Genomic DNA, 22650 nt, shown 5'->3' with positions numbered 1-22650 from the left:
TAGTTGGCAAAGATAGCACTTTAAAGTCACCTGGGGTCTTCGCATGACATCCTAGGCATTGCTGCGGTGTCATGTTGATGTGAAACCAGCTAAAAAGGAGAGAGAGGAGGCAAAGGGGTGGGGGTAGGGGATGCCCCAAGTGTCATTCTGTGAGGACTGGATTGTCAGGTTCAAAGTGCTCCTGGTTTTCTTTCTCTGGAGAGTGCTGGTTACATCATGGGGTAAGCGATGACAAAATAGTTAAGCTCTGAATCGATCAGCTTTCTGTACCTCCTGTAAATTTCCCGCAGTGTCCTGTCCTCTTCATTCGTCTCATATCTGTTTGTATAAATTCTCACCTGTGCCGACAGAGAAATACACCTCCACACATGCACCCTGTGACTACATCACCCAGGCCCCGAAGACAATCCAAACGAGGTACCCGTACGATTGTTGGCAGAATCAGGAAGAGCCCAAACCCAACTATTAATGCTAAGGGTGATTACTACTAATTATTAATCCTAAGCTCCGGATTCCCTTGGAAATTAGCAATTTCACAGAAGGGACAGACTTGTGAGACGTCCAGCCTCCATGCCCTGCCTCATCCCTGACCTTCATCCCAGGACGGGACACCTGCCCCCTAGGAGCCCCTGTGCCCCTTCCCTTGGGAGAAACCCACCCCAGGGTGCTCTTACCTTGAGTGTGCGCAGGGCACACTGCCCTTCCTCCCGACTCTTTAGGATCCGCTCCACAAACTTAACATCCAGGAAAGCCCAGATTTTGAAGTAAAACAACTTCCTGCAGGATAAGATGAGGAGGTGCAGCTCTTCATCCAGAGACTCATGGTTGTTGTTGAATTCAAAAGTTAGTTTCTGGAAAAGCACCAATGGGGCAGACAATGTGAACAGAGATGCCGGGACTTAGCTGGATCATTTCATAGCACTTTCATGATCCAGCACTGGCCTGGTGGCCGTGGTGGTTCAAGTGTTTTACTTATTTATTGGCCGTGCCACGCGGCATACGGGAGCCTAGTTTCCCTGATCAGGACCAGGGTTGAAACCCATGCTTCCTGCAGTGGAAGTGGAGTCTCAACCACTGGCCCACCGGAGAAGTCCCCTCCAGTGCCTTGGATAAGGGACACTGGACATGCAGTTGTCAGAGGAAGGGATTTGGGAATGCAAGTGATCTCATCCAAGTTTCCAAAACTTGGAGTTTTGAGGCAGTGAACTTAGAGTCTGGAGACCAAGGTTGTGTTTCTGGCCCTGCAGTGGACCGGCCAGGTGACTATGGGCAACACCAAAAGGTGGTGTGATGTCTGCCTGCCCACTTCAGGGCTGTGTGAGCATAAATGACCTCTTCACACTTTGTCATCCCTCACTGTAAGTATTGGTGTTTCTTAATTTATAAGTCTATTAATAAATTTATTAATTTATCATTTATTTATTATATAATTATAAATGTATTAAGTGGCATAAATTAATTAACTTACTTGACTGCACTGGGTCTTAGTTGTGGCATGCAAACTCTTAGTTGTGTCATATGGGATCTAGTTACCTGACCATGGATCAAAGCTGGGTCCCCTGCATTGGGAGTGTGGAGGCTTAGTCACAGGACCCCCAGGAAAAGTGCCAGTAGTGGTGTATATACCCCTGTGTATCCATCCTCACAGCCTTGTGTGAGGTCCTTGTTACTCAGTCGCTCAGTTGTGTCTGACTCTTTGTGATCGCCTGGACTGTAGCCCGCCAGGCTCCTCTGTCCATGGGATTCTCCAGACAAGAATACCAGAGTGGGTTGTCATGCCCTTCTCCAGGGGATCTTCCCAACCCAGGAATCGAAACTGCATCTCCTTCATTGGTAGTCATGGATTCTTTACCACTGAGCCACTTGAGAAGATGGTGAGGTCCTTAGTAGGGGATAAAACGATGCTGATGTTATAGATGGGGAGCTGCCAGATTAGAGAACAGCCCACACCTCTGAGCTCTTTGGTAACTTGGTCAAGTTTGGGTTTTTGTCTGGTTTGGAGCTGCACTGTGTCCTGTGTGCTTCTGTGTTGGGTGGATGAGTGGAAGGGGCTGCCGACCTGCTGGTCACTGGTGGGGGCACCTGCATGCTCGGACCTCAGAGTTCTGAGCCAGGGATATAGGCACTTTCCTTGGTGGACAGTCAACCAAGAGTGGGTTTCATGTACAAGAAGCGAGCAGTAGCTTTTGTCCTCTGCTGTGGTCTTGGGGACCAGGAGAGGCGTAGTTTGGTGACCTTTCTCAGAATCTCAATTTAAGGCTTCCCTGATGGCTCAGATGGTAAAGAAGCTGCTTGCATTGCAGGAGTCCTGGGTTCAATCCCTGGGTCAGGAAGATCCCCCGGAGAAGGAAATGGCAACCCACTCTAGTATTCTTGCCTGGAGAATCCCATGGACAGAGGAGCCTGGGAGGCTACAGTCCACAGGGTCACAAAAGAGTCGGACATGGCTGAGCATCTAACACTCTCACTTTTCGAGAGCAGGCAGCAGGAACCAGAGGGGCGGCCACTCCTCCCAGGCCTCCTGGCCCTCAGGTCGTACCTACCTGCAGAGTATGCCGGAAGGTGGGCAGGAGATCCGTCAGCGTGGGTCTCATGGACCAGTCGGGGTCGCTGAAATAGCAGCTTCTCAGACTGATGCTCCTGATGGGGATCTCCTGCAAGAGGATCCGGGCCAGGCGCTCGTACTTCATGACCCGCTCAAAGAAGAAGTTGACCTTTAGGCTGGTGGTGTGCCTGGCCAGCTTGGCCCAAGACATGCCCCAGATGACCTGCCCATGGGGGTCATGAATGTGGCACTTGATGTTCATGGTACGGAGGGTGCCAACGTTGTTGTCGCACAGGTTCTCCAGCAGCTCATCAGAGATGCAGTTGTAGTTGAGGGTCAGGGACACCAGGTTGCGGAATGTGGCCATGGTCTTATTGAACTGGGGACTGCTGTAGACAGCGAGGTGGTGGCTGAAATAGTCCTCGATGTTGAGCTCTGACACTGTGCTCTCATTCCTTAAGTAGCTCAGGGAGTTGAGGATGTGGCAGCCTTGTTCCGTGGTGAGTCTGGCCCCCTTCAGGCTGAGATAGTTCAGGTGTCTGCCCATCTTCTTCAAGAAGAAGCTCAAGCTTTTCATGAATGAGCTCCTGATGCTGTTCCTCCAGACCAGGCGGTCCAACTCGAGATGCTGGATGGAGAGAGATTTCAGACGGTTGTTACTCTTGCCTAGACATGAGAGGAGGCCTCGCATGGTGACCTGGAACTTCTTGGTCAGGACAGCATTGTAAGGATTCAGGAATTTGATCTCCAGGTGCTCCAGGTAACGACCAAATTTCTTAACATACCAAAGGGCTGACTCGAATTCAGACGCGTGTACCCTGGAAGGTCTCCCACTGAACGTGATGGTCCTGTATCGCCAGAGGTCAGCCGAATACATCATCTGGTTCCACTTCCTGCAGACAAGGGCCGCTCTGGACCTGTCCCTGTCTCCCAGCCACCAGAAGACACGACGCAGGCACACATCGGGCAGGGTGGCCCAGCAGCTCTGGTCTTGAGGCTGGATCAGTTGGTCTTCTTCATCCATTGGGGAACCAGGATGTCCACTGCAGCTGCGTGGTGGGCAGGGCTTCCAAAAATGAGGAAAGAAAAGCAATCACTTGTTTTCTGTGGGGAGTAAAAAGGAAGACCATTACCTGCCAAACACATATTAAACCTAATGCAATGAACTTGTTCTGCGGCCCCATGGGTCAGTACTGGGCTGGTGCATGGGGCACAAAGATCAGTAAACCATACAGTGTACACCCACAAGGATTAACAGCCCAGCAGGGGTCTAGTGGGAACACAGACCAGGACTCATGTTACAACACTGTGGGAGATGAGAAAAGGCTCAGGTATATTTGTGGTGTCTCTGTCTCTGCTCAGTCGCTTCAGTCGTGTCCGAACTCTTTGTGACCCCATGGACTGTAGCCCACCAAGCTCCTCTGTCCATGGGATTCTCCAGGCAAGAATACTGGAGTGGGTTGCCATTTCCTCCTCCAGGGGATCTTCTCGACCCAGGAATCAAATCCACGTCTCTTGCATCTCCTGCATTGGCAGAAGGATTCTTCACCCACTGAGCCACCTGGGAGGCCCATTCATGGTGCAGGGTAGCACAAACAAAGCATGATTAATTCTTTCTGGGTAAGAAGTTGTAGAGAGGGCTGCTTGGAGGAGGTGGCATCTGAGCGCTGAGGTTTGCAGGGTGAATAGCTGTTTGCAAAGCAGATAGGTTGGTGGTGGAGGATCTGGTATACTCCAGGAAAAGGGAACAAGATGGGCGAAGCCACAGGATGTGAGCATATGTGATGTGTTCATATTCAGGGAATTAACAGTTGTTTGAAGCTTAATTGGTGACAGGCAAGGAGTGATGAACCTGGATCTGGGGCAGTGGGAGGTGCTGGCTCAAGGGCATCTTTCAAGATGCTCTGAATGATGTGATAAAGGCTGTGTCCTAGAGGAATTCTGACCTCTTCTCTGGATGAATCATTGTGTTGAGCAACACTGCTCATAGCTGTGCCTGTATTCGGGGCTTCCCAGGTGATGCCAGTGGTAAAGAGCTCACCTGCTAATGAAGGAGACATAAGAGACATGGGTTCGATCTCTGGGTCAGGAAGATCACCTGGAGGAGGAAATGGCAACCCACTAGAGTATTCTTGCCTGGAGAATCCCATGGACAGAGGAGCCTGGCGGGCTACAGTCCATGGGGTCGCAAAGAGTTGGACAGGACTGAAGCAACTAGTTGTGCACACATGTGTCTCTATCCAAAAGGCAGAGATACCGAACAAAGGTGGAGAACCTTGGCTGACATCAGGGCAGGTCTGAGGATCTCATGCCCAGAAGTGATGTGGACAGTCTTGAGGTAAAGAAAGAATACTCTGGGGGAGTGGAGAAAGGATGGTCTAGAGCAGAGTCCAGGCTTGAAGCCTGGGCCTAGGGCAGCATGATAGTGGGAATCGGGGTGAATTGTGAGTTTTTTAGTGGACATGATTTGGCAACTGGTGAACAGAGAAATGGGAAGACTGGAAGGTCTCTGACTTGATTGAATTGCAGGTGGTACCTCGGTCAAGCTAGGGAGTCCCAGGGAAGAGCTGGGCTAATGCCCTAGCAGATACACTGAGCCCTAGGTCAGACGTTTCATAGCCATCTGCTGTAATCTTCATGGCTTTGCTATCAGAGTTTCTCCTGCCTGATAACTACCCTCCTTTTTTCTACCTCTCTCCAACCCTCCATTTTTAAGGTTTAAGGCCTATGACTCCATAAAGCTTTTATTGATTTCTTTATTCATTGTGGCTCATAAAAACTCAGAGTTGTAAGAGACCTGAGAATTGAATGTTTTTTTAACAGATAGAAACTAGGCACAGAGAGGTGAAGGGGCTTGCCTATGGTCACACAGTAAGTTAGTAACAGGACCGAGGCTAGACCTGGGCTTTCTTATTTTCTATTGTACTTTTTTTCCTGGCTCTACTTATCAGGCCTTGGATGCAGAGGGACAAGTTATTCATAATTTTCAGTTCAGGACAGAGATTCATCTGTGCAAGAGCTCTCTTTGATTTTATGACTCCATGTGAACCCATGGACTATATATAGCCCACCAAGCTCCTCTGTCCATGGGATTTTCCAGGCAATAATACTGAAGTGAGTAGCCATTCCCTTCTCCAGGGGATCTTCCTCACCTAGGGATCAAACCAGGGTCACCTGCATTGCAGGCAGATTCTTTACTGTTTGAACCATGAGGGAAGCCCATTTATTCATTTATTCCCTTTTAACTCAATGGCCCACTTCACCGTTCCCCACCATAGGTAACTATTCCAGTGTGTTTGATGTGCTTCATTTTGTTTGTGCGTGTGCTTGCCAAATGTGTGTTCCATGTCTGTAAGCATCACTCACGTTGCCCTGTGTACGTCTCACACTGCATCTGTCATCTGAGTAGATCTAGTGGTGGATAGTCTCCTATTCATTCTCCCCATGAGGGGCCCCCAGGCCTCTTCCAGCTCTCCCCAACACCACAGTGGCGATGAGCATCCTCAAGTGAGATCCTGTAGGTTTCCCCCATGCCTTTATCCTCACTACCCCATCATCACCTACTGAACAATTTGGTCCCTTCCTCCAGCTGGCCCTCCCATCTCCCACCCAGATAGACCTCTGCATGGAAACTGGTAGCAGCCTATCCCCAGCCAGGATCAGGGCTCTGGTGGGTTCAGCCTGCCCCCTTCTCTTTCCCCTCTCAGTGTTTGAAGCCCTTCTCCTCTATGAAACCCACACACTCCTTGGGATGAGGAACAGCCTCATTCTTCTTTTGAGGAAGTATTTTAACTAATGAAGAAAAAAGAGTGTGTCTTTCTTCACATATAAACTGTCCGGGGCTAGGGCATCCCACAGCAGTTAGCGTAGAGCAAGTCACCTATAACCCAGGGATCGAACCTAGGTTTCCCGCATTGCAGGCAGATTCTTTACCATTTGAGCCATCGGGGAAGCCCAAGAATACTGGAGTGGGCAGCCTATCCCTTCTCCACTGGATCTTCCCTACCCAGGAATTGAACTGGGGTCTCCTGTATTGGAGGTGATTCTTTATCAGCTGACCTACCAGGGAAGCCCTAAGAGGTGCACAAGAAAAGCTAAAACCAGGCAATTCCAAGGTGGTCCAGTGGTTGACTCCTGGTTTCCACTGTAGGGGGCGCAGTTTCCATCCCTGGACAGGGAACTAAGATCCCAGAAAACTCACAGTGCTGCCAAGAAAAAAAAAGAAAAAAGCTAAACCAATTCAAAAGCTAACTGAAGTCCTTTGCCTCAACAAGGTAACAGGGTCAGAATAGTTATCAGACACTTTAAACCATAGGGTGGGGCTGGAAGAACTTCTTTGGTGGGTTGGGAATGGTGTTGCAAGCCTTCCAAAAGTCATGTCATTACCTGGAACCTACCCTACCCCTCAAGAGGCAATGTAGATTAGTGGGTTAGATTCTGGTTCTGTCGACTGCAGTATGTAACTATGTGTGTGTGTGTGCCCTGTTGTGTCCAGACTCTGCGACCCCATGGACTGTAGCCCATCAGGCTGCTCTGTCCATGGGATATTCCAGGCAAGAATACCGGAGTGGGTTGCCATTTCCTACTCCAGGTGATCTTCCGCACCCAGGGATCGAACCTGCATCTCTTTTGTCTGCTGTATGGGCAGGCGGATTCTTTACGACTAGCACCACCTGGGAAGCCCCCCCACATCTGCTGATGGGGTAACTGTTCCTTTCTCCTAGCATTGGGGGGATTAAATGGGCTGATAGACGGAAAACACTAGAACAGTGACTGACATACAGTAAATGTTACACCAGTGTTTGCTGCCATCAGAAAGTTGGTGCCAACGTGCTTCTAAATAACATCCCTGTAAGGAAGGTATTTACGAACGGGGAAACAGGTGTTGGAAGGTTAGGAGAATGAGATGGGTAAGTGGGGAGCAGGATTCGAACCCAGACGCGTGAACTTAGATTGGGTTCACCCCCTCACACAGCTGCCGAGCCTGGGAGGAAACCTGGCTGTTCCATCACCCGGGGTACGGAGAGATCCCGGGAGCCTCCCGGGGGCGGCGGGAGAGGAGGGGTGCCCAGCCCGCCCCGCGCGTTACCCGTTCGCGGGGCCCTGCTTCTCCGGCTACAGGGACAGCGAGCGCCAGGCCTGCTCCGCCCGCGCCGCCTCGGCTCCGCCGCCAACTCCGCCGCCCGCTGCCCGGCCGAGGCTAGAGGCCCAGCGGCCCGCCGCCTTTGTGACGCGCCGCCACCTGCGGGGGTCTGCGCATCCCCAAGGCCGCGGGGCCCAAACCCGGGGGTGATCGCGCAGGTCGAGGGGCCAAGACAGGTCTCCCCACCCCGCAGACGGCCGGGGAGGCGCCCTGGCCAGGGACGGGAGGCAGGAGGCTGGGCCCCACAGTCCCTGCCCCCTGCCCGGCCCCTCTGCACGCCGGGAAGAGGTTCTGCCCAGGACTTGGGTTGTGCAGGCCCGATCGTTCGCCACCTTTCCTGTCCGGATCCAGCCCCGGCTTCCTGTCCATTTCCCGGGGACCCTCTCTGGGAAGCCAAAGCCACTGCCAACCCAGCTTACTGTTAGTCACTCAGTCGCTTCTGTTTGCAACCCGTGGACTGTAGCCCGCCAGGCTCCTCTGTCCATGGGGATTCTCCAGCAAGAATACTGGAGTGGGTTGCCAGGCCTTCCTCCAGGGCATCTTCCCAACCCAGGGATGGAACCTCGGTCTCCGGCCCTGCAGGCGGGTTCTTTACCGACTGAGCCACCAGGACCCAAAGAAGGCCTTAAGCAAACCTGATTCAGCCAACCTGACAAAACTTGAGAAAGGTCACACGTCTGCAGTTTTGGGTGGGTGAGGGCGCACCCAAGCACCCACTGTCCTGGGCTCTGTCCTCCCTGTGGGAGCTGGTGCCCTAACAGGTCTCCCCTCAGGCCAGGCAGAAAGTTAGGGCTCTGCTACTTGCGGGGAGGGGGCTGCTTCTCTGGGTGTTTCCCAGCTGCTCCCCCTGCCAGCGGCCACAACTGGCACCTCTTCGTGCATTACCTGGCTCCCCCCACCACCCAACCTCATTTTTCTCTTCCTCTCTCATTTTCTGCCGCTCCCCTTCCCATGCCGTCCTAGCTGCTGCTTCCCCACCCCACCCACCCCCAGCCCTGGAAAACCAGTGAAAAATCTAAAGAAAGGTGGAGGACAGGCTTTCAGGAAGATCTTTTTTATTCTTCAGAGATAAAGCTGGATTTCCCAAGGTGTCCAGGCTGGGTTAGGCCTAGATGCTTGATCAGAATTCTCAGGCAGAAGAGTTGGCATTCTCTTTTCCTCCTGGTTTAGCTGTAGCTCTTGGGCAAACCAACATCTCTGTTCAAAAGGAGGAAAATAATTAAAATCCAAACTTTTTCTTCAACAAGAAAGAAACCCAGTGCATAAAACCTCTTTTCACAAGTACAGACTAGCACAGAAAGCAAGCAGAAAAACCAGTGTAAAAACAAAATCTTCAAAATCTGTTGTACCTTTCCCAAAGCTAGCTGGAACTTCTCACTTGTTTTCCTTTTGATGAAGCTAACCGCTGGCATTTCTCCTAAAGAAATGGATATTTAAAAAGTTCAAGGTGTATAAAGTGGTAAATGTTAGTTCCTGAGATATCGCTGGTTAAACCTATCCCCAGTTCCTGGAGCAGGGACTCTGAGTTGTAGATGGCATAGAAAAGTCATAGGTAGAGATGAATGTATTTGCAAAGCAAAAATAGAGACCCAGATGTAGAGAACAAATTTATGGATACCAAGTGGGGGTGGGGTCAGGGGAGAGGAGGGTAGGATGAATTGAGAGACTGGGATTGACATATATACACAACTATGGATAAAAGGGGGCTTCCCAGGTGGTTCAGGGGTAAAGAATCTGCCTGCAATGCACGAGACACGGGTTCGATCCTGGGTGGGGAAGAGCCTCTGGAGAAAGAGATGGCAACCCACTCCAGTATTCTTGCCTGGAGAATCCCATGGACAGAGGAGCCTGGTGGGCTACAGTCCATGGGGTCTCAAAGAGTTAGACACAACTGAGTGACTAACACTTCCACATTTTTTTTTTACCGACTAAACAACAACAACAATGTATAAAAGAGACGACTAATGATAACTTACTGTATAGCACAGAGAACTCTACTCAATACTCTGTAATGACCTATACAGAAAAAGGACCTAAAATAGAGTAAGCATGTATACGCATAACTGATTCACTTTGCTGCACAGCAGAAATTAACACAATATTGTAAGGCAACTGTACTCCAATAAAAATTTAAAAAAAGAAAAGAAAAAAGAGAAGAAAAGGGAGGCCAGTGAACCAGGAGGGGTCCATGGGAGGTTTGGGACAATGTTTAATAGAGGCCTGTCATCATCAGGAGGGTGGACGAACAGATTAGAGGATACCCACACTATGGCTTCCCTGGGGGCTCAGATGGTAAAGAATCCGCCTGTAATGCGTGAGACCTGGGTTCAATCCCTGGATTGGGAAGATCCCCTGGAGAAGGGAATGGCAACCCACTCCAGTGTTCTTGCCTGGAGAATATCCACGGACAGAGGAACCTGGCAGGCTACGATCCATGGGGTTGCAGAGTCGGACGCGACTGAGCAACTATCAGTCACACACACAAGAGTCCATGGTCTGAGCCACTAGGGAGTCCTCATGGACTCTTAAAACATTAAAAAAGAAAAGGGAGGGGCAACATTATTTGACTTGGAGGGTTGCCCTTCTTATTATTGGTTATTGGTGAATCCTATACAAACAGTGTGTACAATTGGACTCCAAATGTGTGTGTGTGTGTGTGTGTGTGGTTATGTAATAGAGTTGCCAGATAAAATAGAGACTGTCCAGTTAGATTTTAATTTCAGAGAGACAAAGAATTTTTCTTAGTATGAGTATGTCCCATGAAATTATTTTGTAGTTATTTTTGTCCCAAGTAATGATTTTTTTCTTTGCTAAATTCAGCATGCCCATCATTAAGGATGGAGGGAAGTATGGAAGGAGATTTCAGCTGTAGGAGGCAAGGGAATATGGCACTAATAGCACCCTCAGCAAGTATGCAATTCACTCAGCTTGGTAAAATTGTGTGCTTGTGTGCATATAGAGATGCTTAAAGAAGTTAGAAAGAAGAAGATTTAGGTCTACTTCTTTGTAAGGTGTGTGCATCATATATTCAGCAAAAAAGGCAAATGGTGGAGTCATGAGTCTGGGAAGATGATATATGGGGAAGAAAAGCAATTCAAACCCCATGGAGGCTTGTCAGGCTTTTGTGAACAGAGGTGAAGTTTTGGAAGGACACCCACCTGGTTGCTGAAACTAGTACTTCATGGCATGGGACTTGGGAGGTGGGGTGGGTATTGGGGAGGATTAGCTTTATCTTTATGTTTGTTTGTATGGTATCATGTCAAATGGTTACAACAAAATCTAGTATCTAGTACTAGTAAACTCTGGGAGATAGTGAAGGACAAGGAAGCCTGCCTGGTGTGGGGTTGCAATGAGTTGGACACGAGTTAGCTACTGAACAACAACAACAACTTTTGTATTCTGAAAAACATCAAATAATGAAAATATTTTAAAGTGAGACATCCTTTTTGGGGCTTGAGAGCATAAGCTTTGGAACTATATCCACATGTATACCTGGCTGGATTCTGCGACTCTCTAATTGTGAAATCCTGGGGAAGCCACTCGACTTTTCTGTTTCATTTCCTTATCTATAAGGTAGGGGTAAAATACCTTCCTGATGTTTATAATGATTAACCATTTGTAAAGAGCTTTGCTACCCCATGGACTGTAGCCCCTCAGGCTCCCCGGTCCATGGAATTTTCCAGGCAAGAATACTGGAGCGGGTTGCCATTTCCTTCTCCAGGGGGTCTTCCCGACTGAGGGATCAAACCCACGTCTCTTGCATCTCCTGTGTCAGCAGGCAGGTTCTTTACCAGCTGAGCCACCAGGGAGGCCCCGCTTTGCATCGTAACTAATGCATAATGGTTAACTACCTCTAATGCTAATTCTTCTTTATTGGAAAGTAATCTAGGATGTGAAAAATCAGGTTATTGAGGCTGCAAATCCTGAGCTACTGGAGGTAAACCTTAATCTATTGGAGGCAAGATACCAACTGACTTAGGATCTTGACCAAGGCTCTGATCTCTGGACTGCAGTTGCCTTATCTGTGCCATGAGAGGGCTAGACTGGATGCCCTCTATTCATTTGTCTGCTCCATGGTTTGGGGGCATTTGCTGTGGTCAGTAACTGGGCTGGACACTGGAGATAGAGATGAGAGGTTGGCTCTGCCGTCAGAAATGGAGGTGATGAACATATATAAACAGGTGATAAGTGCTGAGAGTGGATCCGGACACACAGAGAAAGGGGAGATAGTGTTGTCTGAGGACAGCTCACAGGACTTGCATTTCTTTAAATACTGTCCTGATGGCTCACAGCTGGGTATGGAGGGAACAGAGGCTGGGTACCTGGTGGTGGTTTAGGGTTGGCAGGGGAAGTAGGATACCACACTGAGAACATCTCCTCAGAATGTCATAGGCTGTCTCATCTTCTACAGGAGAGGAGGCTCTGAGCTTGCCATTGGACTTCAAAGACAGATTCGTGGTTTTGTTTGTGCTTCGTGGCGCTTGCCTTGCTGACTTTTCAGAAAGAAAGGGAGCTCTGTGTCTATTTTTCAGCTTTGGACGGACATCTTTCTCTGCCTTGGAAGTCTGGTCTTCAGCAGCCCGACTCAAAGGGGATGAAGGAGGAGTTTCTGGTTTCCCAGCTGGAGAAAGTGTCACAGCACCTGAGACTCGACGGCATCTATCCTGCAAGGGTGAGTCAAGCATCAAATTTTAAAATGACCTCAGTTTTAATGGTGGACAATACAGTAGGTGAGCTAACCTGAAAATTTCCCACTCCAAACACTTTAGAAATGCTGGATAAAATATGACAAACATTCACTGAGCTGACTTTGCAAGGAAGCAAGCAAACTCATGTTCCCGGAAAGAAGACCTACCGATTAAGCACATGAGGTAACCCTTTAGGAGGAGATTGCGGGGTCAATCTCATGACTAAGAGCTTGGATGAGAGAAAAGTCCCATCCACGTGATGTGTGAAACTGGAAGAGTCCCCCTTCCCTGAATGAAGCTGGGAACCTTGAAGTCTGAACTATGGTGGCCAAGAGACAAAAATTGACTAACTGGAAAAGGGAAATGACAAGAAAGCTCGTCTGCCTTGGACTAGAAATTGAGCATGAGGTGATACATTCTGAAGAAGAGAGAGAGAGGAAAAAAAAGCAAACACATATGAGCCTATTGCCCTAAGGGGCTTCCCTGGTAGCTCAGCTGGTATCCGCCTGCAATGCAGGAGACCCATGTTCCATTCCTGGGTTGGGAAGATCCGCTGGAGAAGGGATAGGTTACCTGCGCCAGTATTTTTGGGCTTCCCTTGTGTCTCAGCTGATAAAGAATTTGCCTGGAAAGTGGGAGACCTGAGTTTGATCCCTGGGTGGGGAAGATCCCCTGGAGAAGGGAATGGCTACCCACTCCAATGTGTCCATGGGGTCACAAAAAAATGACAAGAAAGCTTGTCTACCTTGGACTAGAAATTGTTCGTGAGGTGATAAATTCTGAAGAAGAGAGAGAGGAAAACAAACAAACAAACACATCTGAGCCTATTGTCTTAAGCAGGATGAATAAAAATAAATCTTCTCTTGGATACATTGCAGTGAAACCACAGAAGATCCAAAGCAAAGAGGATCTTGAAATCCAGTAAAGAAAATGGTTATTGGCGAAGGACCAGCAGCTACACTGACAGCAGACTTATCAACAGCAATCAGAGAGGTGGGAAGATGGTGGAAATGCTTCAAAATGCTAACAGAAAATAAAGGTTAATGGAGAATTTGAAATCCAATTAAACTAACATTCAAGAATGCAGAATAAAGGAAGTAACTGTGCAGATAACTGAAGATACCTAGACATGTATTTCAGAATGACAGAAATCTTGCCCAGAAGGAAAGCTTGGGATTCAAGAAAGCTTGGGATCCATGACTTCCCTGGTGGTGCAGTGTAAGATTCTGCCTTGCAATGCAGGGGACTCGAGTTTGATCCCTGATCAGGGAACTGAGATCCCACATGCCACAGTGCACTTCAACTATTGAGCCCAAACGCTCTGGAGCCCACGTGCCGCAACTAGAGAAAAGCCCTCACATTGCAATAAAGATTCCACATGCCGCAACTAAGACCCAATGCAGCCAAAATAAATCCATAAAATATTTTAAAAAGAAAGGATGTCAGCAAAGAGAAAGGTAAATGTATGAGTATATCCAAGCAGGCATGAATTGAATAAAATGACAGTAATAATAATGACCAAAGAGGAATAGTACAAAAACCAGGTGAAACTAAACTCCACAGAATTCATTAATACATAAAAGGTGGAAATAGAGAATCAATCAGCACGTTTTCAAATCCATATATTGTTTCTGTGGAGGGTAGGGAATGTAATTTAGATTTTAAGTCAAGTATTCAAATTAAAATGCACTAAATGTCACCGATAGTAAATTTTATATGTATGGTCCATGATGAACAAAAAGACCTAGATCATCTCTAGGATTTCTTCAGTTCTGATATGCATTGTTCTCTGGATTGAAGGGTAAAGAAAGGACAAACAGTTTGCCATCCATGAAGAAGGATGTGAGTTCTTTGGAGAGATGCTTTGGGGAGATTCCCCCAAAGAAAATGCTCCATCCTGTAGAAGAGGGGAGCAGCTTGGCCTGACTAATGCACTAGAAGGTGCTTAGAGTGATGGAGGGAGGAGTCTGTGAATTTTCCCAGGCAAAAGCAATCAATCAATCCATCACATCATTACATCTTTTCAGAGTCCTCCTTTTGGTACCCAGCCCTGATATCAGCTTCATTGTGGGAAGATGGAGAAGGCTATTGACTTTTTTGGGGAAGCTCACAGCCTAATAGAGAAGACTTCCACATGGGATGTGCTGTGCTGTGCTTCGTTGCTCAGGCATGTCTGACTCTTTGCAACTCTATGCAGCCAGGCTTCTCTGTCCACGGGGATACTCCAGGCAAAAATACTGGAGTGGGTTGCCATGCCCTCCTCCAGGGGATCTTCCCAACCCCGGGATTGAACCCAGGTCTCCCGCACTGCAGGTGGATTCTTTACCATCTGAGCCACCAGGGACATGGGATAGAGAATAATAAAGCAGAGCCTATTAAGGCCTAACTTGCAATGTCCAGGCCCTCAGAGGTGATCAGTGATAGCTGGATTGGTTAGGGAGGCTCCTTGAAGGGCTGGCATGATTGGAATCCAATTACGTGTGCTGAATGAGCCGAAAGCAGTTCACGATGTCCTTTTTTGAGCAAAGCAAAATGAAATACGGGAACCTCTTAATATTCATGCTGTGTAAAACTAGACCCAGAATCTACCATTCAAGACTTCCCAGGTGGTCCAGTGGTTAAGAATCCACCTGCCAATGCAGAGGACACAGGTTCAATCCCTGGTCCAGGAAGACCCCACATACCATGGAGCAAGTAAGCCCGGGCGCCACAGCTACTGAAGCCCACGCATCTAGAGCCTGTGTTCAGCAACAAGAGATGTCACAGCAATGAGAAACCTGCGATGAAGGCTACGATGAAGATCCAGTGCACCCAATAAGTAAATAAATAAAATGAATGAATTTCAAAAAGAATCTACTGTTCATATCATACTTTTTGGAATATGGACTGGCTATTGGCATCATTAGAAAATGACAAATTTCTACTCACCAGATGGTGGAAATACTTATTTCCTGGAATCATTTGGTTGCAATAATGACAACAGATGTTGCTTTCAGGAGCTGGAATGCTCTTCCCTGAAAAAGCATAGAAACAACAGCACAAATGGTTGCCCTTGACAATGGCCAGCCCGACTGCCCCACAACTGCCCCACAAGTGCCCCACAACTGCCCCACAACTGCCCCACTATGCAGCCTGCAGTCCTGGGGATGCCTTGTCCCGAGTCTGCCATGAGTGTCCTGCACTGCCAGGGTCCTTGGCCACACGGACCACCTACAACTGGAATCACCCACATTATTTCCATTAAACAGTAAAAGTGCCCTTGGGGCAGCACACAGCCCTGATGAAGAGACATTTTCCTGGAGCAGGACTGGTTTCCAAGGAGACAGAAGGAGTTGTTACCACAGATGCCAGTCCTGTTCAACCTGACTGCCCTTTCAGTTTAGCCATTTCCGAGCTCTGTGATCAACTGAGGAGTTAATTGCACACATCTTTGTTGATTGTGTTGAAGTTGTGTTGTGCTGTCTTGTTGAAGTTGTGTTGTGTTGATGCAGTTGTATTGTGTTGGTGAAGTTGCATGGTCTTGTTGAAGTTGTGCTGTTGTTGAAGCTGTGCAGTCTTGTTGAAGTCGTGCAGTCTTGTTGAAGTTGTGTTGTGTTGACGAAGTTACGCTGAAGAGTTGTTTGTTGGCTGTGTTGAAACCCAGGCCTGCTGGAAATGTACTTGAATCTTAAGCACCCCAGTTTTTCATTTGCCGATTTTGATAAAATCGTTTACCCGGAGAGACTTACCTACCGCCCAAGGGATTTTCGGCTCTGTCCCCATGCTACTGTTGTTACTAAAACAACCAGTGAGAAGATGTGTTTGGCTCGTGTTCTCTGTAAACACACTTCATGAAGAGGTAACTGGGTAAAGAGAGCACGCTGGGGCACCAGGTGGCCAACATGTAGGCCCAAAGGTCAGGAGTTACAACTGGATCCTTTCTGTCTGGGGCTGATGGTGGGAAAGTTCCTCATTTTGTGTCAGGGAACTTGGGTATTCTCTCTGGTTCCTGCCTCCAGCAAGCCCCTGTTTCACTCTGCATAGGTTTCTCATCTCTACAAGGATTCAGGTGGGTCTCTGCCAGGCTGGAGTCATGCTGGAGGAATTCAAAGGAAGCCTCCCATATGGTAGGGCCCCATTGCCTCTGTACTCATCTGCGTAGTTCCTAGCTCCCCAACCCCTGACTTCTTGGCTCCCTGGATCAGTCATTTATTTTTATAAATTAGAAAAATTTCTTTTTATTGGAGGAAAATTGCTTTACAATATTGTGTTGGTCTCTGCCGTACAGCAACTCAAATCAGTCATAATTATATGTTCATCCCCTCCGTCTTGAACCTCCCACCCCACCCCATTCCACCCCTCTAGGTTGTCACAGAGCACCAGGCTGGGCTCCCTGCATAATACAGCAGCTTCCTTAGAGTTATCTATTTTACACTTGGCAGTGTATATATGGGGCTTCCCAGGTGGCGCTAGTGGTAAAGAACCTGCCTGCAAAGGCAGGAGACATAAGAGACGTGGGTTTGATTCCTGGGTCGGGAAGATCCCCTAGAACAGAGGGTATGGCAACCTACTCCAGTATTCTTGCCTGGAGAATCTCATGGACAGAGGAGCCTGGTGAGCTACAGTCCATGGGGTCGCAAAGAGTCAGACACGACTGAAGTGGCTTAGCACACATGCACACAGTGTATATATGTTAATGCTACTTTCTCAGTTTGTCCTACGCTCTCCTTCCCCTGCTGTGTCCAGCAGTCCATTCTCTATGCCGGAGTCTCCCTTTCTTCTCTGCAAATAGGTTCATCAGTACTATTTTTTTAGATTCCATATTTATGCATTAATCTACGATATTTGCTTTTCTCTGGACCAGTCATTTCAAGACACAGCAGACACACAAGAAGGCCACTCTGGAGCTAGACTAGCCAGGTGACTTAGAGACACGCGCATCTGTCATCACCCTCGTCACCCATCCCGCTGAGCGCTCACGATCCTCACCTTTCTGGAGCTGGGGCTGCTCACGCCGACACTCTTCTCTGTGCCGGGCCAGCACGCGGAGCATGACATGCTGGCCGCAGTCTGGGCAGACCTCCATCTGCTGGCCACAGTGGTGCTCGTGGAGGCCCACCTTGTTCAGACGCACGGCCAGGTGGCAGAACTGGCACTCAACCGGGCGCTCCTGACATTCCTGGGCCTACGGGGAGGCCGGCGGGACGGGCATGGTCACTGGCCTGCAGTGACTGCAGTCGCCCTGGGGCTAGGAGCTTATTTCCCTGGCGGGGCCTGAAGCCAGTAAGAGAAAGCAGGTGGGAAAGACTGGAGGGTGGGGGGTGGGAGAGGGTTGTGGGAGAGGGACTTCTCCTTGCGAGGGGAACATGAGCTGTCTTGGACCCTGGCAGTCCCTTCTGACCAGCGTCTGGGGGCAGGAGGCCCTGTGTTGCTGTGATAAGCTAGCTCCAGGCCTGCTTGGGAGAGAAGAGAGAGCTGGGAGCAGGAGGGGAGAGCTTTATGACCGGCCCCCTCCCCTCCTCCTGGGCTTGGCAGAAGAAATCCCACCTGCCCCTCACCTCGTGACTCTCCAGCGAGTGCTTCGGCACGCTCTGCTGACACATGGCGCATCCCACCTAAATGCGGAGGGAGGTGCTCGAGTCCCACCCTGGCTCCGTGTGTCCTGGGTGGGTCTGTGAGCACCTGGGGGCAAGTCAGGCACCCTCATCTGCCTGCAGCACCAACCCTGATCTCAGGGATGCATTTGTGGGACCCTCTGAGCTGAGATGGATGCCTGAGCTTGAGGAGCTCCAGAAACAGCTGGAGAGAAAGGTCAGCCTTTGACCAACCTTGGCCATGACTGCCTTCCAAGCTCCACTTTCTTGTTTCTCCTCTTGACACATCTCAAAAGGACATTTTACTTTTCCCAATACAGGGACCCCTAGTCTTGGCCAACCTCATACGCCTGTAGGGAAAAGATTGGGAATGGGAAACCGGGGTTGACTCGGTGCAGTACAGGAAACAAGTGTTAGTGGCCCAGTCATGTCTGACTCTTTGTGATCCCATGGGCTGTAGTCCGCCAGGCTCCTCTGTTCATGGGATTCTCCAGGCCAGAATACTGGAGTGAGTTGCCATTCCCTTGAATCTTCCCAACCCAGAGATGGAACCCAGGTCTCCTGCATTACAGGCAGATTCTTTACCCATCTGAGCCACCAGGGAAGCCGAGGTGGCAGTACAGGAAAGGCAGGATTATCTATCTCTTCCACTTTGCACAGGGGGCTGGGCACGGGGGCTGAGCGACTTGCAGTCATGAGGTGGGCTGCAGAGAGGACCCTGCCCCTCCACCTCCATCCCCCAATCTGCCTCCCCACCTGCTGGTGCCCGCCCTGGAGGTGTTCTTCCATCTTATCCTGCAGGATGGGTTCCTTGCACTCTGGGCAGAGGACCAGAAATATCAGGCAGTGGGCCTCATGGAGGGCCAGGAGGTTGGAGGCCACCCTTCTTTTGCTGCAGGATCAAGAGGGAGGAAAAGCAGGTTTATTTCATGATATAAAGCATGGAGCCATATTTTATACCCGGAGCTCCTGGATGAAGTTCTGCCAAGGCCTCAAGCACTGAAAATATGATGATGAGACCACCTGCCTCGCCTTCCCCATGTTGATCTCAAATCAGAACAATGCTGAATCATAAGGTAATGGTAAGGATGCTCTGCAAAGCTCTTATGTTGCCCAGGGTGAGCACGGTGAGCGAGAAGGAGCAGGAGGGAGCGATTACAAAGGGACAAGAGAAACCTTTGGGAGGTAATGAATAGTTTCATTGTCTTGATTGTGACTGACGAAATAAAATTTATATTTTAAGGCAGGACAAGAACAAATTAAAGATAAAACTCTCTGTGTGTGTTTGGGCCTCCTCCCTCCCTCATGTGCATCTGTACTACACATTAACCAGAGCGCCTCATAGATGGAAGAGCCTGCTCAACCGTTTCTTTTTTTCTTTCTTCTGATGCCAGAAATATAACTTAAAAGAATAGTGTTCTCTCTCAGCTCTGTGCTCAGTCGCAGTGCCTCACTGCTCACCCAGTACTCTCAGTACGTGCTCACCTGTTCTATAGGTAGGTATCCTTGGTGAACTTTATGCAAAATACCAGTATGTCATTTTGATTTATGATCCTTTGTCTCAAAAGCATCTGACTGTGTCTTTGACTTCTAACCTGGGCTTCCCTGGTGGCTCAGATGGTGAAGAATCTGCCTGCAATGTGGAAGGCTGAGGTTTAGTTGCTCCGTTGTGACTCTTTGCGACCCCATGGACAGCAGCCCCTCCAGGCTCCTCTACCCATGGGATTTCTCAGGCAAGAACATTGGAGTGGGTTGCCATTCCCTTCTCCAGGGGATCTTCCCGACTCAGGGATCGAACCTGTGTCTTCTGCATTGCCAGGCAGATTCTTTACTGTCTGAGACACCAGGGAAACCCAATATATATATTATTTTTCAGATTATTTTCCATTATAGGTTATTACAAGATATTGACTATAGTTCCCTGTGCTATACAGTAAACCTTTGTTGCTTGTTGCTTATCTATTTTTTAAAATTAAAAATCTAGCATTCTATTTATACTAAGTCAAGCAAGTGGAATCAAAATGTCATATTTTAGTCAGGCAAAAACTCTTAAGTTTTCTAATACATATGTACACTATATACTATATATACATATGTATACTATACTAATACATATATTATACATATAAATTATACATAATATTATATATATATTTATTTATATAAATATATAATAATATAATTATATAAATAATGTATAATATATATTATATTAGTCATATATATGTATACAAAGCTTTTTTACTTTGGGAAGCATGGACTCTTAATCACTGGACCACCAGGAAAGTCTCCCTTCCTCTATTCTTACCCCTCTGCTCGGCCTGGCGCCTCAGCTTTTTTCCTGAGCTGGTGCAAACACCAGACAGCCAGGAGGGTCTGGTGGGAGAAGGTCCTTGGGGAGGGATCCCCCTGGTTCCTGTCACAGGTAGGGAGCTTCGAGAGTGAGGTGCCGGGTCCCCATGATTTAGAGGTGTGGGCTGGGACCTCTGCTCTATCCTCTCCCCCTGCTCTACAGCTCCCTCTAAAGGTGGGGGTGGGAATGGCCCCAGACCATCTGCCTGAGCCTCTTTCTTTCAAAGACTGGTATGAAGAGCATAGAAATTAGGACGCCCGGTCTGAAAAATAGGAGTAGCCCAGCAGGGATGGTTAGCCTGGCTGGCTGGCTGTAGAACTGTCCCAGAAAGTCTTCAATATCTGTAGATGGGGGTGGGGCGGGGTTCAGGGATGTCTGCCAACCCTGAGCATCTCTCACTGATATCTCCTGAGTTTATACCATCCTACCGCAGGGGCCCACCCTGGCCTCCTGGGCACATGGACCCTTTTCTCTTCACTTTAGAAACAGACTTATCCTGTCTGCCCCTCTCACCAGCCAGCCTTAGGTCAGCCACCAGGGAAAGCAACTTCTTACCAGTTCCTGCACATCTGGAAGGCTCCCTCCATGGTCGGATCTCTGGAGTCTTTCTGTTTCAAGTTTCAGTTCTTGCAGGCAGAGAAACAAAACTGAAAGTGTTCCGGCAACAGGGCCCACAGCCTAGGAAGGGAGGGGTTTTCAGATTCCTCAGCCCAGGGCTGCTGCACAGTACCTGTTACTGACATCCAGGAAGCCCAGTCCCTGCCTCCTCCCTCAGCCTGTGCTGCTGCCACTGGCTGTTTCTGCGACCCCTTGGGTGGGAGCCAGAGGCCAGGCCTCCCTGGGCAGCAGCCCCTCCCCTCCCCCAGGCTGGCCTCACTGCATCTGGGTCACTCCATCCTCTTCCACAAAACACTGACCTCCTTGTCCCTCCTGGTCCTCTCACTGATCCTTCCTCTGCAGGAGACAGCTGGTTGGCTGTGTTGAACGTGAACTTGAAGTCCGCTCCTCCTTGAGAACGGCTCTTGACTTCCTGTATTCTACTCTGGTCCCGGTCAGGGGCAGGAGGAATTGGGGATGCAGGGTGAGAACTGCAGGCTTTGGAGCCACATCCCGTAGCAGCTTGGTGACCTAGGGCACTCACCTGTTCCCGTTTGCCTCTGTCCTCTCTTGTAAATAATTACAGCAAACATGGCTGTAATGCTAACAGGGGGGCAAGCGAATGGGGAAGTCTTCAGACACAGAAACTGCTGCGCTGAGGGCTGATGTAACTTGCACACATTGCCAGCCAACAGGAAGCAGAATCAGGCTTTGAACCCAGGCCAAGAGGCCCAGCGCTTGTCTCTCCTAGAATGGCCAGAGGGTCGGGAGACAGGAAGTCGAATCTTGGTAGTGGACCTAACTGACAGCAAGAGTCACTTTAGCCTCTGGGCTTGTTTCCTCATTTCCCCCTGCTACCCCCCACCCCCCGCCTTCCTCTGGACTCTACAGGGGACCTGGAGAACTTGGGGAGTCCAGGTGCTCCCAGAAACTGTGTGAAAATTGCTTTCGTTTGAGTACACGGACTTGAAAGGAGTCTGGCACCTAGACTGTTATAAATGACTGGACGAATTGACCCCAAAATTTGAGATGCAAAGAAATCAAGTTCTGCTAAAGGCAACATGTGTCTAAAATTATATATGCATAATTGGATCAAATGAACAGTTGTTTGTGTTCTTTTCACAGAGCAGGATGTAATTAATTAGACAAAAATGACAGAACAGTGTATCTAATTGCTCAGTAGAAATTGAAGAATTTGCAGATGATTGCAGTTCCATCAGCAACAATATTATATACTTTATGTTGACATTTTTAAGGGGATTTAATATGTTTTTCTATTTCCCAGAGCCTTATTTGTAAAAAAAAAAAGCCTGTCTTTAATTAGCTTCAATATTTACCTTTATTATTCATAAACACAACTAAGACATTGAAGTGTTATTGCAATGATTGTGGCTTTGCACATTTGTCTAAGCATGTTAATTTATTTAAACTTTAGTGAGCACGCCATCTACATAACCTTACTATACTTGATCAATATGTGACAGTTTTCCACTATTACATGAGTAAGTCCCTCCTGATGGTCAAGTCAGAAATTGAAAACGGACCACTGAGACGTGATGGGTATGCCACACTCAGGCACTTAGCCTGATGTGTGGCCATTTGTTGGGATTCTTGGGGCAGCAAGGATGGTGGATTCCAAACTTGCCCACACTTGGGAACCACTTGGGAAACTAACCAAAAGCCATGGATGCCTGCCCAACCTCAGAAAGCGGGATTTCCCTGGTCCGGCAAGTGGCTATGACTTTGGAGAT

At 48.7% G+C, this 22650-nt stretch overlaps 2 protein-coding genes across 3 annotated transcripts; both read right to left on the bottom strand.

Annotated features, from left to right (window-relative positions):
* FBXO39 (F-box protein 39) lies at positions 1 to 7852 on the bottom strand. Its single transcript, XM_043477128.1, has 4 exons — positions 7635 to 7852; positions 2544 to 3649; positions 675 to 851; positions 1 to 338 (listed from the first exon to the last, which is right to left on the bottom strand). Exons 2-4 carry the CDS (start codon positions 3567 to 3569, stop codon positions 210 to 212), a joined length of 1332 nt encoding a protein of 443 aa, XP_043333063.1. The 5' UTR covers positions 3570 to 3649; positions 7635 to 7852; the 3' UTR covers positions 1 to 209.
* An 874-nt stretch (positions 7853 to 8726) lies between these two features.
* On the bottom strand, positions 8727 to 21588 carry XAF1 (XIAP associated factor 1). 2 transcript variants are annotated; one of them, XM_043477384.1, is made up of 10 exons: positions 21444 to 21588; positions 21220 to 21344; positions 20858 to 20980; positions 18706 to 18841; positions 17914 to 17970; positions 17345 to 17540; positions 15305 to 15390; positions 12011 to 12352; positions 9038 to 9105; positions 8727 to 8885 (listed from the first exon to the last, which is right to left on the bottom strand). In XM_043477384.1, exons 3-9 carry the CDS (start codon positions 20887 to 20889, stop codon positions 9049 to 9051), a joined length of 906 nt encoding a protein of 301 aa, XP_043333319.1. In that variant the 5' UTR covers positions 20890 to 20980; positions 21220 to 21344; positions 21444 to 21588; the 3' UTR covers positions 8727 to 8885; positions 9038 to 9048. The 2 variants fall into 2 exon arrangements, with proteins under 2 accessions (XP_043333319.1, XP_043333330.1); XM_043477395.1 differs by lacking the exon at positions 18706 to 18841 and having other exon boundaries at positions 21220 to 21580.
* Between the last annotated feature and the right edge of the window lie 1062 nt (positions 21589 to 22650).

Source organism: Cervus canadensis, chromosome 1 (assembly GCF_019320065.1).
Source record: "Cervus canadensis isolate Bull #8, Minnesota chromosome 1, ASM1932006v1, whole genome shotgun sequence".
In the NCBI taxonomy this organism is placed as follows: domain Eukaryota; kingdom Metazoa; phylum Chordata; class Mammalia; order Artiodactyla; family Cervidae; genus Cervus; species Cervus canadensis.
The sequence above is the reverse complement of the archived record's forward strand: the minus strand, read 5'-3'. Positions and strand labels throughout refer to the sequence as shown.